This window comes from Rousettus aegyptiacus, unplaced genomic scaffold, assembly GCF_014176215.1.
Source record: "Rousettus aegyptiacus isolate mRouAeg1 unplaced genomic scaffold, mRouAeg1.p scaffold_m13_p_8, whole genome shotgun sequence".
In the NCBI taxonomy this organism is placed as follows: domain Eukaryota; kingdom Metazoa; phylum Chordata; class Mammalia; order Chiroptera; family Pteropodidae; genus Rousettus; species Rousettus aegyptiacus.
This window is the reverse complement of record NW_023416311.1, coordinates 58,485,986-58,502,448: the sequence shown is the minus strand read 5'-3', so window position 1 is coordinate 58,502,448 and position 16,463 is coordinate 58,485,986. Positions and strand designations below refer to the sequence as shown.

Below are 16,463 nucleotides of genomic sequence, written 5' to 3'. Positions count from 1 at the left end.
TAAGAAAGAGAGAGGATAGCTGGAGCAAGTACATGTGGTAATGTTTGTTGGACTTCCCTCTGAAATGAATGACTAAGAATGTATGCTAATGACAGAATTAATAGCATCCATGACCTCTGACTAAACTTGATGCACTAAATCAGTCCAAGGTTTCTAGTGACACAATTAATAACCAGATATTAAATGGCAGACTAGATACCAATCTTATCTCACATACCATGAAAATTTATGGGATTCAAGCAGCCTGTTTTTAACTTAAAAATAATAAGAAAAGACATTTCTCCCATATATTTAACAAATATACCTAGATGCATTATACTAATACATATTACGTGAGTAAACTAATGAATTTGTGTTTATGGAGTATCTAAAAGCATAATTATGACCAATGGTAATGAAACAGATTTTCCTATGTGGTCACTTGGAAAATAGTAATAGTATTCATTGAAAAATGTTACTATAAAAATAAATGGACATTTCTATATAGGAATGTAAGTGAATGTGCTTACTGACACACAATCTTTTAGTTTATTCATATCTATATTTGACCTAAATTATATCTGGGGGTGTTTTAGTTGGTTGAATTACATTAATCACAATCAGTTTAAATTCTGACAGCCTTACTTACTAATTCTGAGAAATATACTTCTCCCATTCTCAACTTATTCCTGTGTAAAAGATGAAAATCATAATAAAATTTAGGAGAAATATTATCCTAATTAATGGAATATAGCTTAATATAAGGTCTGCATTTATTATCCAGTTAGTAAATATTAGTTCCATTCTTCCTCTCAAGCTATTGAATTTAACATTTTAAAGTTTCCACCAGTTAACTTTTACCCTTTTCATTAGTTTAATCAAATCAATTAAAAGTATCAAGCTTCTTAAAATTCTTTCTGGCAAGGTAGTAAATAAATGAATAAACTCAATAACTAAACCAAATTATGAAATTGTTGTTAAATTTAAGAAAAACTTAAATTGTAAAAATCTTCATTTATTTGCTATTTTTCAGTAAAGATTATATGCAAAGCATTTTACTGGGTACAATAAGGTATACAAATATTAACTTACCATATCTGACAATTATGTTTCAGCCATTTATATTTTTATAAACTTTTATACATTTTTATTTTTGTTAGCAAAAAGTAGAAGGGAGAGAGAAAGGGTTATGTCCACACTTGTACCAGGGAAATGCATCTCCACCAGTGTGTAAAGTGAGTAGGGAGAAGTGAAGACCAAATATAAGCAAATATTAATATTGCCAATGTTTTATGAATTTCTATGAAATCTTAAATCCTTACAAGGTGCTTTGAACTCATGTTCCACTCCCAGTTCTATAAATAATCAGAATACGAAAAAACTATACTTTTTTTCCTCACTGCCTCAGTTTTCTCTTTTCTGAATAAGAGGGTAAAATCACATAATCTGTGAAGTCTGTTATTACTGCTAAAATTCATAGTCTGTGTATCCCATGCCATTAGTTTTTTATGTGATGAATCATAATTTCTGTAATAGGACAGTCATAAAGTGGGAATCAAGAAATTGTTAATAGCTTATAATTTAACCTCTCCTTTTACCAGAGGAGAAAATAGAAATTCACACAATACAAATGATATTGGCCAAAACCATACAGCTTATCAATGAAGAACTATATCAAAAACTCAAGTCACTAATCACAATGTCTTTTCAAATTTTTAAAAATTGAAAAAAATACATTCACCTTTTGAATGTGTATGCCTTTTGAAATCCTTGCTTCCTGTATTTATATAGAGTGTATTGACAGGAAAATCTTTAAAATATCATTAGTTTTCTTTAATTTTATTAAAATGGATTTTTAAGTCTCTAAAGTTACTGTCACTCAGGTAATCTTGAAATGGTGGTAATTGTAATAAGTACAAATTCAAGTACATCATCCTTCATTATAATGACAAAAATAAGAGGGTAGTAATTCAAATATACCAGTTTTTAGGGTTGGCATTAAAGCTGTGTCTCTGTGGTAACATCTCTGATTTTTAAACACATTGCAAAACATTTTCTTCAGTTACCCCTTTCCAGTTGGCTAATCTGATGGTTTCTAATGGTGAAAATATTTTAAAATCTTTTCGAACTTACCTCAGAGCCTACATCACATTAATGCTAGAAAACCTTGTATTCTCTATTGTATGAATTATAGTCAAGTTGGATTAATATAATTGGCTAAAGTTGGGGATAACATTTTGACTATAAGTGATGTTTTGAGGTGGTCCATAATATGATTCTAACAATATTTTTAAAGCTTAGAGATAGGAATGTAAATAAAAACCTAGATACTGAGATTGTCAGTTCACATTTAGCCTTTGGAAGAAGAAATGTAAAAACAGGCATTGAATGGTAAGCCATGATCAATCCATGTGAAGCATGTTTGGTGAGAGTGACACCCTTTAACTCATTGATAATTCTGTTCCAAAATTAGATAAACACACAGACACTAAAGCTCACAAATCACACATGCTGTGTATCTGTTTATTATGCAAACATAATGGTCTCTTACCTAACATTTGAAAGGTTGGAGCCATAATTACAGGTAAAAGAATATAGTCAAATGCTCCACTGTCTTTTTGTTTACAGAATGGCAGTAACTGGAAGTTTTAATTCAACTACTTTAAAATAGCAATATATGTATATCTCAGTTAAGTTTTTTTTTTTTGACCAATGAAGAACTAAGTTGAATTAATTTAAGTAAACATTCAAATCATAAAAGGAATAATAAACATATAAGATAACTCATTGAACTTAGCCAAGAACTATAAATACAATTGGACCTCACAAGGGACTGTGAGCATGAATAGAAGGCTTTGTCTGTTCTTGTCTGTAAACACACTGTCTCGCTTCACTGCATTTTGGCTGCCCCCACCACTGAAGTTCCTATGTTCTCTTTTCTCTGTTGACCAGCTTAGACTATCACCAAATTTTAAGGGATCTAGTGATAGATGATTGGTCCAGCCTGGGGTCAGGCTTCTCCCCTGGATCAAAGCATCTGTGGATGGAGGAGCAGGGTCATAAGTTGGTGGGGAGGGAGGAGAAAAACGTGGGGACACAGGGTTTAAAGCAGAGTTCATGACATAGGCATATCCCAAAAAGTACCTACCATAGTATATTAAAATATTTTTAAATTTTATTAAAACTCAAAGTGAGTTAGTCAAAACAAATCTTATGATTGAGCCACATAGTATTTTCCAGAATAATTAAATGTTTTGTTACATAGTACCTCTATTTTATAGGAAAAAAAAAAGAGAGAGAGAAGGGGAATACTGTCTTTATATCTCAATGATTGGATTCATTTGATAAAAAAATAGATTTTTTTTTTTTTTTTTTTTTAGTTGACAAAAGCTTATGACTTTTTGAGCTTATTTTGCTTGACTGAGTATTCAAGAATTCGGCAACACTGTGCCCTGAGCTCTTTGGAGCAGAAACACTGCATGTATAAACCTAACAAACAATTACACTTGTCTCACTCTTATCTGAGCCTGTGTAAAGGTCAGACAACTGCTGAAAGGTTCAGTGATTCTAACTGGTGAAACTAATACCCATCTTTATAAGAGCAGGCATTTTGGAGGCGTCTCGATCTTGATCATGATGAATCAACTTTGAAGTCATTTACCAATCTGTACCTTCCTGATTCTTCCACCACCGAATTATCGTATTATATGGATATACACAAACATCTATTTAAAATAAATAATTAGTACTTTTATTTTGGAGATGGGCGAATCATCCTTACTCTGCGTGAATTTTCACTCTCTAATAGGCAGTATGGGTTACCTCGGCATCAGACACTTGACACAACCCCACTTATTTGTGTTTATGTCCCTATGGTATTTATAGAAAGGGGAGGGAGCACCACTGGATCTAATAAGTTTTAAAAAGAAGTTAGGACAGATTGGAACCAAAATGGCGTAGACAATAGAGGCTCTGTTCATCTCTCTGGCAACCAAATCAAAATTGTGACAGAAACAGGGAGCAGCAGCAAGGAAAATTTGCCTGGGATCTTGATGAACAAGCCATACAACTAGAGAGAAATCCAAGAAAACACTCTGCAACGGCAGAATGTAGGACACGGGCCTGCCTGGTCTCCAGCAGCTGAGACTGAGGCTGTGGCAGCAGCAGAAGCTTCTTAAAGGAGCTGTGCCCACGAGTGAATTTTTGCAGTGACAGACTTGCTAGCTCTGAGCACCAGTGCCAATTCAGCTGCGCATAGGGGCACGAGGGCCTTACAGGGAGACATTGTCAGAGTGAGGGCCGAGGTGAGACTCATTCTGTACAGAAGTGTCAGTGGTATCCATTGTTCCTTGTTGAGCCCTCCCCACTCCCAGCTCGTGGACACAGTGTCACCATAGCCTTGATGTCATCACACTGGATAATGGAGGTTGCTCTACCCAGAGGATTCCCTGAAACCCAACCTACCCTAACTTGTGACCCCACCCAAGTCACATCCAGGTGTATCCTCAGCGAGTCAGTGCTCCTGAGCAGCGCCTAGACTCACTCTGGAGGCGGTTGGCCTCGGTTTCTGGCATGGCCTTTTGAGGCAACTATAAGCTCAGCATATGTGGATTGCTTGCTGAATTTTAACAGGTGGCTATGGAGGGACAGAGGCTTGAGCTAAATTTGGACTGGAGCTGAGCCCTTCTCAGGACTGTGCCGCTGAACACCTACTTCACAAATCCATGCTAATGAGACTGGGAGACTTAGGAGCTTTGCTTAGTACATAGAAACAGATGGAAAAACAGCCAAAATGGGAAGACAAAGAAACAGAAACCATATGAGAGAAGAGAACAGAGATCCAGAAATAATGGAGTCAAGTAATCTAACAGATGCAGAGTTCAAAACACTGCTTATAAAGATGCTCAATGAACTTTTGGTTAAATTCAGTGAAAACTTCAACAGAGAGATAAAAACATAAAAATGGAAATGGAAGTTATAAAAGGGAACCAGTCCGAAATGAAGAACACATTATCAGAGATGAGAAACATATTAATAGATAAACAAAAGAAGAAACAGGATGAATTAAAAAAAAAAAAAAAAGAAAGGGTCAAATGCCCTATCTAAAGGATAGGAAAGCCAAGAACACTCAATCAGAATAGCAAGAGATAAAATGCCAAGACTATAAAAATAATTTAAGGAGCATATGGGACACTATTAAGGGTCCAAATATCCCTCTAATCAGCATAACTGAAGAAGATCAAGGTGTTGAACGGCTGAAGAAATAATGATGGAAAACTTCCCCAACCTGGTGAAGGAAATGGACATAAACCCCCAAGAATCTCAGAGAATTCCAAAAATCAAAGATCCAAAGAGGCCCACTCCAAGACACATCATTATTAAAATTCCAAAGGTTAAATTAAAAGAAAGAATATTAAAAGCAGCAAGAGAAAAACAGATAGTTACTTATAAGGGAAAACCCATAAGACTGGCAGCTGATTTCTCAAAAGATACTATGTAGGACAGAAGGGCTTGGCGAAAAAATATTCAACAGGATGAAGACCCAGGATCTTCAACCAAGAATAATTTACCCAGCAAAGCTATCATTTAAAGTTGAAGGACAGATAAAGAGCTTCCCAGACAAAAATAAGCTGAAGGAATTTATCACCACCAAGCCAGTATTACAGGAAATGTTGGAGGGACTTCTTTAAGAAGAAAAAGCATGTATCAAAAGCAAGAATAAAAATGGTAACAACTACATTCCTAGCAATAAGTACTTTAAATGGAAAAGAATTAAGTGCTCCAACTAAAAGAGTGGATGAATGGAAAGGAAAACAAGACCCCTACATGTTGCCTATAAGAGACTCACTTCAGGTTAAAAGACAGACTAAAAGAAAGGGTATGGGAAAACATATCGCTTGGATGGACCTAGAAGGTATTTAAGTCAGGCAGAGAAAAATAAACACTATATGATTTCACTTATATGCAGAATCTAAGAAATAAAAAGAACAAACTAATCAAAAACAGACTCACAAATATAGTGGACAGTTTAGTGATGGGCAGAGGGAAAGGGAGTTTGGGAGTCTGGGAGAATGGGGTGAAGGTTTAAAGAAGTACAAATTAGTAGCTGATGGATAGATGTGGGGATGAGGAACACGGCATAGGGAAAGCAATTAGAATGAATACGTTGGTGAGGCGGAGGGTCGGGGGAGGGAGGGAGCAATTGGAGGGGACCATTTTCCAAACTATGTAGATGTCTAATCAATGTACTGTATACTTGAAACTAATTTTTAAAAATTCTAAAAAAAATAAGTTAGAACAAAGTTATGTAAGCTACAACTCATAACATGCTTCATAATTACAGATGTAAGTATTTATACATAAATACAAGGAGTGCTGCCAGGAAATAAAATTCAGAAACAAAATCTCCAAGTAACCAAACATATTTATCCTTTCCTCGTTTAGCCAAATCAATACTAATTCCTCAAGGCTAATTTGGTCCAGGTGGAATCTTACTTGGAAATCTCAGCAAAAATCACGTGAAAGCTTTTCCACACACAGCAGCTGCGCTTATTTTCACGTTGAGTTTTCGTTGTATTACTGCTTACTTTTGCTCTTAAACTATTTATCTTGTCTTTTATATTATCTGTCATCTTAATAAAGATTTAAGGGAAGTGGTATCACTTTTTTGGTGCTCAGCACTTTATATATAATATCTCATTTAATCTTTAAATATTCTCATTGTACACAGGAAGAAATTGAGGCTCTGAGATTGTTGGTACTTTCCAAGACTATTCCGTGTGTGTGTGTGTGTGTGTGTGTGTGTGTGTGTGTGTCTGTGTGTGTAATTCATCTGTACTCATACTCTTTACACCATGTGAAATTGAGAAGGGGGATTTATCCAGTGAATAATACTATTGTGTGAAGTATGTATGATATTACATTCAGTGTTGTTCTTATACTAAATTATAATTGAACATAAGTGCTCCTTATGGAAAGAGAACACTAGAAAGCAGAGTATAAACATTCTGGATTTGGCTTAGATATAAGGTTGGTATGGGATTTGGGGTCAATAATGTTTCCAGGCCTCAGCTTCCTTATTCTATCTAATGTGTCCCCTCACCCCCTCCACTCTCTATACACTTGCTCCTTTTATATTTTTACCTTAATAAGATAAGAAATAACATATAAAATAAATATTCCATTTAATTATTTTTTCCACTTTTTTGGAAACTAAGATTTGAGAAAGTAAATACCTCCCCCCATCTCTTTCACTGCTGTATCTCCAGTATCTAGACTGGTCCCCTAAATTTAGTGAATACTCATATATTTGTCAAGTACTTGAGCAAAAAGAAGAGGTGATAAACTGAGAAGGAAAAAGCAGCTGCAAAACCTACCCATCACAGTACTTTTCTTACTGTACAGTTATTTTCTGTTTACTTGTCTGTATCTCCTGCTCAGAGGCCTAGAACAGTGCCTGGCTCTGCCATATGATAAGCCCTCAATAGACAAAAATTATCTAAAACTCTGGAAATATAGAGCTATTTACTTCATTATCATCATGAAATTGTTCACCTGGGAAGTAGGTTTGAATATTGTATGTTTCTTCAGAGACACATTTACAGAACAATCACACATTATAACAGATCAAATCAAAGCGAATTAAGAAAATAAAAAATACAATAAATTAATGATTTTTCCCAGTGTTTTCAGACTTTTGAGACATCCTAAATGTCTTGGGTATATGAAAGTATAAATGTATGAACTAACTAAAAAAAATCAATTCAAAACTATTATTAGTAAGTAGATCCTAGCCTTTTCCTGACTGATAATTATGCCTAAACCAGGTGAGTTTGTGTCCTGGGTCATTAGACCAGAGCATGCTCATTTTATGTTCTGTTTCCTTTCTTAGTCTGTGAATTTCTGGTATGTACTGGTGATGAATGATGAACATACAGAGAGGCGATATCTGCTATTTTTCCTTCTGAGTTGGGGACTTCCAGCTTTTGTGGTGATTCTACTCATAGTGATTTTGAGAGGAATCTATCATCAGAGCATGCCACAGATCTATGGACTCATCCACGGTGACCTGTAAGTACATCTAGGCACAACACTTAGCCTTCACGTACTCAGACAACTTTATGACTAATGGTGGAAGCAGTTGACTAAGAGTATGATTGAAAGAGTGCAGGGAAGATCTTTGCTTTACTTCCACACTGTTTGAAGTTCTACTTCCTCTATCCCTTTAAATAGGACACTACAGTCTCTCCATTTCCTTTGAGAGATTTTGGTTTCTCAGGTGAGTTGCCATATCGAACAGTTTGCAGTAATTTGTACTTTAGCATAATTTAGTTTATCAGATTGAGACAGCTAAAAATATCTAGAGAAATCAGGGAACTTTGAAAATTTTGATAAACAATAAGTGAAAAATTTAGAGTGTGGCACATCATATAAGAGATATGATTTTTTTTTCCGGGAGTGGGAATAGGGGTGGTAAGCACCATTATTCATAAGATCCCTAATACCAAAAGACTATATTAGAGGAAATTGAGAGTGTCTGCAAAAGTACATGAGAAGAAGACAAAGTCAACTGGGCCTTTCTTATATATTCATATTAAAGTACACTAGTAGTCTTAAAATCTAACACATCTTTACATGCACATGTGTACATGTATGCATGCCTTTATCCTAAGTCTGGGATCTTACAGCTTTGAGGACCACTCAGCCTCTTTTATTAACTTCACATGCCGGAAAAAATAAAAGAAAAAATATTTGTAATAATAAAGGTTAATCAGCTTCCCTGGTTAAGGATTAGAAGAAAAAGTAACATTTCTAAATAAGAGAAAATAGCCTATTCACAATCTTATAAGGACAACATTAATTATCTCACAGTTTATTGTGGAGATAAAAATTACTTAATAGATGTGAAAAATCTTTGAAAGTAAACAACACTATCTAAGCAGAAGTCATTTTAATGTTACAATTGCCTCTGATCTATATGATTGTCCGTTATATACTTAATAAGGACTTGTTATTAATGTATGCAGGTATATTTCACACATGGGCAATCACAGACATATATCAGACACCACATTCAACCAAAGGAAACTTTATAATATACATAGACCCACTGAGATACCATATATAGTAATTTTGTGTTTTTATTGAGATTTGGTGAGTTTATCTCATACTGATTGCTTTATAGTATTGTAACCTATTTTGTCCACATAAAATTTTAAAAGCCTTTATTGTCCAGAAAGGAATGATCATGTCTATTAAAAATTATGACCTTTTACTACCCCTGGCATTAATTTAAACCTTGGATTGCCAGTATTAATTTCAGAAAATTCTGCATCATTCTTTGTCAAATACGAAGTAACCATAAGCAAGCCCTGGTGGCCCCCAGGCCATTCCTTTCATGAGCTCCTTGGAAAGACAGTACTGACTTGGCGGCAATTTTAGCATTGCATGTGTATCCACCCAGGCTTGATAAATGGGACCTGATGAACGTGGGGTTAATTTGAAGAAACTCTCAATATTTATAAAAGGATTTTTAAAGAGAAATAAACTATTATGCAAGAATGTCTAAATCAACTGACTCTTAAGTTATTTGCCTTCCGAGACTTTTTGCAAAAAGTTCTTTATGACCAGCTCAGTTGTAGTAAGTGGAATGTAAAATACATTAACCTCTATCTGTTTTTAATATTATAGGATTATTAGATCAAAAGTGACTAACATTTTAAGCATTATAGATCATTTTTCTCCTTCATAAACATAGAATATTATTCCTAAGTCGTCCCTATGTGAATTTCTTACAGTTTTTCAAGAATTCTATATTTTTCTGTATCACTTTAATCTCAATGTAGGAATATAAATTACTACCTTACTTATATAAAGTACTTATGTAAAATATTCGATGCCTATGTCATTTAAAAACATGCCTTTTCTCTAGAGGTAATGATAGGATTTGTGGCTGTGAAGTAACAGCTCATCTGTTGTTCAGTTAGTTACTTCATAATACTAAAGAGTTTCTTTGTAATGAAGAATTTTCTCTAAATAGATCTTAAATGCATTAATATATACAAGATGTTATTTTTTAAACATTTTTGTAAAATTTGGCAACTGAGATTATATTAATTTCATAAAAACACTTAGGAAGTGATCTCTTATTTAATTAACTGAAAGTTTGCAATATTGGTGTTCTTTCTTGATATTATGAAAGACTTCATATGTAAAGCCAGGTAGGCTGCAGGTTTTCTTTACAAGAAGACTTTTAATTACAGATGCACATTATTTAAAACATATAAAATTATTCATATTTTCTATATCTAGTTCTCTCTGAGCCTATTCGATAAACTGTTTTTTTCTATGAATGTTTCCATTTCCTCTATTCAAATTTTTAATGTTTTTAAGATTTGTAAAGATTCATTTTTTTTTCATTCTTGATAGTAATAATTTCTGTCTTTCACTATTTTTCTCTCTTGATTAATCCCGCTGGAGGTTTATCGATATTACTGTTCCTTCCCAAATTAAACTTAGACTTCTTGATATTCTCTGTTGCACATTTGTTTTTAAAATTTGCTTCAATTTCTACAATTTCTATGCTCATCTTTTAAAATTTTATAATTTTTGCTGTCTGGGTTTTATCTTTTTTCTTCATTTGTGCAAAGCGCTATACATTTATTTTATTTATTTAAAAAAATTTTCCCCAGCTTATCGAGATATAATTAACATATATCATTGTGTAAGTTTAAAGTGTACACTGTGATTATTTGATACATGTATCAGGAATTACCACAATGGGGTTAGCTAACATGTCCACCATCTCCTATAACTGTTTTTGTGTGTATGGTAAGAATATTTAAGATTTACTCTCTTAGCAACTATTGCTAACTAAAGTCTCCATGTTGTACATTGAATTCCCAAAATTTATTCATATTATAACTCAATATTTGTACTCTTTGGCCAGTATTTCCCCCACTCCCAGCCCCTGCCAGCCACCATTCTAACCTTTGTTTCTATGAGTTCGACTTTTTAGATTCCTCATGTAAGTGAGATCATACAGTATAGTCATGCAGTGTATAATGATGTTTTGGTGAATGACGAACCACAGATACAGAAGATTATAATAGAACTGAATTTCCTATAAGAAATGAAAGTAAATGTGGTTAAAGAGGAACTTTTTTTCCTTTGGCAAGAACAATATTTGTGGGGCTTGGCAGTAGATTCCTTCTCACTCACAGCACTTCAACTTTGAGTGCACAGATTACATCCCAATCAGTCAGCCACTGACCTCTTTCAGCACAGTGGAGCCTCTCCTCCCAGTACTACGTATTCAGAGAGTACAACAGCCCTCCCAAATCTAGAACGACAGTCTTCAGAGTGCATTGCTATAAATTCTTTATTGTGGACCTAAGATCCTGTACAGGATACAGGTTCACAGGAGCTGTCTTAACAAGTATTAGGTGCCACTGCCACTTTAATAGAAGCTTTCTGTGGTAGTGTGGAGACTGTCCCTCTACTTAGGAAATATCTTCAGATCGTATTGATGTAAAGCATAAATCTAAGTTTTATTTCTTCTATCAATTCAGTGCCAGAGAGAGCTCTTTGTGCCTGTTAGGGTCAGTGGAGCCAAAAACAAATTTGCTAAGTCAAAATATTGAGTCCTCAAACCTTCTCTCTGTTAAACATCCTCTTTTTTGTGTATGAATATTGCAAAAGTTCCTTAATCTGACCACCGCTCCAACATGCAATAGCCAGAACCAAATTACCATGATAATCCCTGCATCTTAATTTCTCATTCCTATAGTCCACCTTTCATTCCCTCCTGACAGTCATGATTTTGGTGATCTGTGCCTTACCCAGCCTGTTTTTCCTCAATATTTCCAAATAATCCAGCCCACATCCCTGTTTATGGAGCAGCATTGACAACTTCACTGTTCTATTTCTGACACTGTCAGAAGGAAGCAGGGGTAGAGCTTGTGAGACAGTGTTTATAAAAGTATACAGTAGTGTACAGTAATGTCCTAGGTCTTCACAGTCACTCACCACTCTCTCATTGACTCACCCAGAGCAACTTCCAGTCCTACAAGCCCACAGTAAGTGCCCAGTAAAAGGCATAATTTTTTATATTTTATATCATATTTTTACTGTAACTTTTCTATGTTTAGATATACAAATCCTTACCATGTTCTACAACTGCCTGCAGTATTCAGTACAAACATGCTGTACAGATTTGCAGCATAGGAGTGATATGCTATATCATATAGCCTAAGTGTGTAGTAGACTACACTATTTAGGTCTGTGTAAATGCATTCATTCTATGATGTTTGTACAATGATGGGATAGCCTAACGACACATTTCTCAGAACATATTCCCTTTGTTAAGCAATATATGACTGTATTTGTCATTCTCTTGTCTCACTTATTTCACTCAGCTTAATGCCCTTTGTCTATGTTGTTGCAAATGGCAGGCTCTCCTTCTTTTTCATGGCTGAATATATTCTAGTGTACCTTTATTCATTCATTCATAAACAGACACTTAGGTTGTTTCCATGTCTTGGCTATTGTGAATAATATTTGAATTTTCTAGTTTTCTTCCTGTTATTGCAACTTGATATGGTTTCAGTCTTCTTAAATTTGTTAAGACTTGTTTTGTGACCTATCCTGGAAAGTGTTCTGCATGTACTTGAAAACAATGTGCATTCTGCAGCTGTTGGGTGATTTGCTCTCTATATGTCTGTTAGGTCCATTTGGTCTAAAGTATAGTTCAAGTCCAGAATTTCCTTATTGATTTTCAACTGGATGATTTAGTTGAAGTCCCAGACTATTATTGTATCTTTTCCTGTTTGAGCTTTCACATTATTATTTGTTTAATATATTTGAGCGCTCCAGTGTGGATGCATCAATATTTATTATTGTTCTCTTTTTTATTGTGTGATTTTTTTGGTGTTTTTTTTTATTATTATTATTGAAATGTAATAGACAATTAGTTGCTCATATTTACAGTGTACAATTCGATGAGATTTTTTTTCAATTATAATCAGTATATAATAATACATTAGTTTAAATTATACAGCACAGTGATTAGAGATCGATGTAATTCACAAAGTGATTCCCCCTCAATAAATTGTGTATTCCTCTGCCTCCTTATATATTTATTACAATATTATTGACTATATCCTTTATCCTATACTTTATATCTCCATGACTGTTTTGTAAGTATCCATTTGTACTTCTTAAACCCTTTGGCCTTTTTTACCGACCTCCTCAACCCTCTCCAAACTAGAAACCTCAAAATATTCTCTGTATTTATAAGTTTGTTTTCATTTTCGTTGTTTAGGTTCTACATGTACATGTTACGTTGTATTATATCTTCTTGATGAATTGATCTTTTATCATTATGTAATGGCCTTCTCTATCTCATTACCTTTTGCGTTAAAGTCTATTTTATCTAATATAAGTATAGCTACCCCTCCTCAATTTTGTCTTGCACTCAGTGGAATATATTTTTTGCCCGTGTGTTTCCTTGAAGCTACTCATAGTGGCTCTCTTGGAAGCAGAGTATAGTTGGGTCTTGTTTTTGTTGTTGTTGTTGTTATTGTTGTTTTATCCATTTAGCCAGTCTGTGCCTTTTGATTGGAGAATTGAGTCAATTTTAATTCAGAGTATTTATACTAATGTCATCTTACCAATTGTTTCCTGGCTGTTTTGTAGTTCCCAGGGTCCTTTCTTCTTCTCTTGCTGTCTTTGTGAATTGGAGGTTTTCCTTAGTGGTATGCTTTGCTCTCCTTCTCTTTATTTTTGGTATATCTCCTGCAGGTTTTGCCTTGTGATTACCATGAGGCTTATATAAAACATCATCTAGATATAACAGTCTATTTTATGCTGCCAACTTAACTTCAATCACATATAAGAACTCTACCCCTTTACTCTTCCTCTTATGTCACAATTTACCTTTTTTTTTTTTTTTTTTTTTTTACTAGAAATAATGCTATTGAGAGTACCCAGAGGTAGTCTCTATTAAGTGTCTTTGGAAGTAGTCACCTATTTTTCTTGAATTGGCCTCTTGGCTGCTTTAGGTAAAAGAAACAAGCTGAAGGAAAATCCCTAGCCTTATCATCCAAAATGCAAAGGAAAGAGACTATAAGACTGAATCAAGAACAAGGAAGGAAGCAAAGGTAATTTGGCCCTGAGAATTGTCCCTAAATAGATAATATGCCATTAATCCGAGGTCACCGTTATGTAACCGTGAAGGGATAGAGTGATTTAGAATGAATTTCAGAGTCCTGCCATCCAGAAGGGAGGCTAGTGAAGACATTACTTATCTCAATATTCTACCTTTGAGCTACAATACCTTGATACATTAATAAATGTCAATAACAGTAAAAATTACATAATAATGATGATAGGTTGTTTTGTACTTCCAAAATACTTGCTCTTTTTCTCTTTCTTGCTAATTTATATGAATTTAAACTTAAAAATCAGGAAATACTTATTCAGTAACTATTATGTGCAAAGACCTAAGTGAGTTTTATTTAAGCTAAGATTTTCTTTGCTCACAATGAAAAAATACATAACTTAATTTTTGATTACAGTCTTACTTTTTCAATTTCTTAATATTTCAGCATTATGTTTTATTTTATATATTCTTAACAAATCTTAATTATGACCTTCTGATTATCCCGCTCCTGAGCTGAATTAGTCATTTTATAAATTACTCAATTCTCTGTAAACAATCTAATTTTGCTAGCTATATTAGGAGAAATGTTGTTAATATAAAGGACAAATCTATGCTTGTAAATTAGAACTAACTAGAAGTAATAGAACTGTATGAAAGATGATATTATATGATATTTTTGTTAAATTACTTACAAAGAGAATCATGAAAAAAATGTTTATTAATATAAGGAGGCTATTTACCTGTTGTCTGAGGATTGGAGAAAATTACTGTAAATCTATGGAAGAAGAAAGTATTCAGGACCTCTTCATGGATTTGCTCAGGTGAGGAGTGTGTTATTGTACGTGGGTACACACACTCATGATAGATGATAGATAGATAGATAGATAGATAGATAGATACATACATACATACATACATACATACATACATACATACGATGTGTATATATGCACATATAGACACTTACAAATACCAACTTTAGACTAGCATTTTCCATTCATTCAGAGCTCCAAAATAGAGATATTGAAGGTGTGCTTCCCCAAAAGGTTTTAGAATCATAGCAACAAAAAGCTGGAAAATATCTTGCTTGGCTTAATAAAGTTCTAGGCATGTCTTCAAAAGTATATCATGATTCAAACCCCTGTTTAAAGACTTGTTAGCTTATTGAACTTTTTATTCTGAACATACTCAGTTTTTTCTACCTTTTATGGCGACTGATTATACAACTCATTATACTAATATTCACCTCATTTTCTAATCTTTTGTTAGCTTTCTCTTTTCTAGCAACAACCTCAGCTTTTCTGTCTACTGCTTTCTCTTTCCCAGAATAAATCCAGCTGATGCTTTGATTTATTTTATGTCTCCAATGGCTTCTCTTATTCCTGGATCCTTCTCTTCACACTTAAGGTAGAACCTAGACAAAAAGAGAACTTTATAAAGCATTAAATTCAGCTCCTGTACAATCCTTGATTTTAATCCCTACACCTTTGCTGACAAATGTTTATTCACTTTATATTTGAACTCCTCTGTGAGAAAGAATGCGTTTCCTCCCAGGACTTTTTCCATAAAGTAGAAATCTTTAAGACACTGGCTCATTATCTAATTGCTGTATTTATACCAAAAACAAGCAAGAAACAAAAGATAACCTTATATTTTTAACTCGATAATCTTTCAGATTGTCACAGTTTTTGTTCCAAGCTAAACACTTCTGATTTGTTCACGTACGTCCTCATATAACATGCTTTTGCATCTTAGTAGCTCTTATTTAAACTCGTTCTATTTATCTATATCAGTCTTCTTTTTTTTTTTACCTTTTATTTTTGAAAGAATTTTAAAGAGAAAAGTTGCAACAATTGTCAGAGTTCATATATACCCTTTAGCCAGCGTACATACACAATAATAGTACAATGATCAAAACCAGGAAATTAACTATGATAAAATACTATTAACTAAATAAAAGACCTTTTTTTCCCCACCACTTTTATCCCAAATTTCTTTTCTGTTCCAAAATCCAGTTCAGGATTCCACATCACATTCATTAGTTGTTTCCCTTTAGTCTCCTCACATCTGACAATTGCATTATCTTGTTTTTTACTTTTGATGAGTACTGGTCAGTTATTCTATAGAACGTCTCCAAACTTGGATTTATTTAATGTCTTATCATGATTAGATGGATATTATGCATATTTTCCAAGAATATCACAGAATATTAAAGTACATGTTTCGTATGTACATGTTTTCAGTTCTCTTAGGTATATACCTACAAGTGGACTTGTTGGGTCATATAATTTAATTGGCTATTTTCAAAATTCTGTCATTGTCC

General features: G+C 33.9%; 1 protein-coding gene across 3 annotated transcripts in view; it reads left to right on the top strand.

The window, feature by feature from the left end:
* ADGRV1 (adhesion G protein-coupled receptor V1) overlaps positions 1 to 16,463 on the top strand; it is a 473,598-nt gene that overhangs the window by 311,824 nt on the left and 145,311 nt on the right. For all 3 annotated transcript variants that reach the window (XM_036225348.1, XM_036225347.1, XM_036225349.1), the window contains one exon: positions 7,871 to 8,049. In XM_036225348.1, coding sequence (XP_036081241.1) covers positions 7,871 to 8,049 — 179 coding nt within the window. The remainder of the gene's footprint in view (positions 1 to 7,870; positions 8,050 to 16,463) is intronic.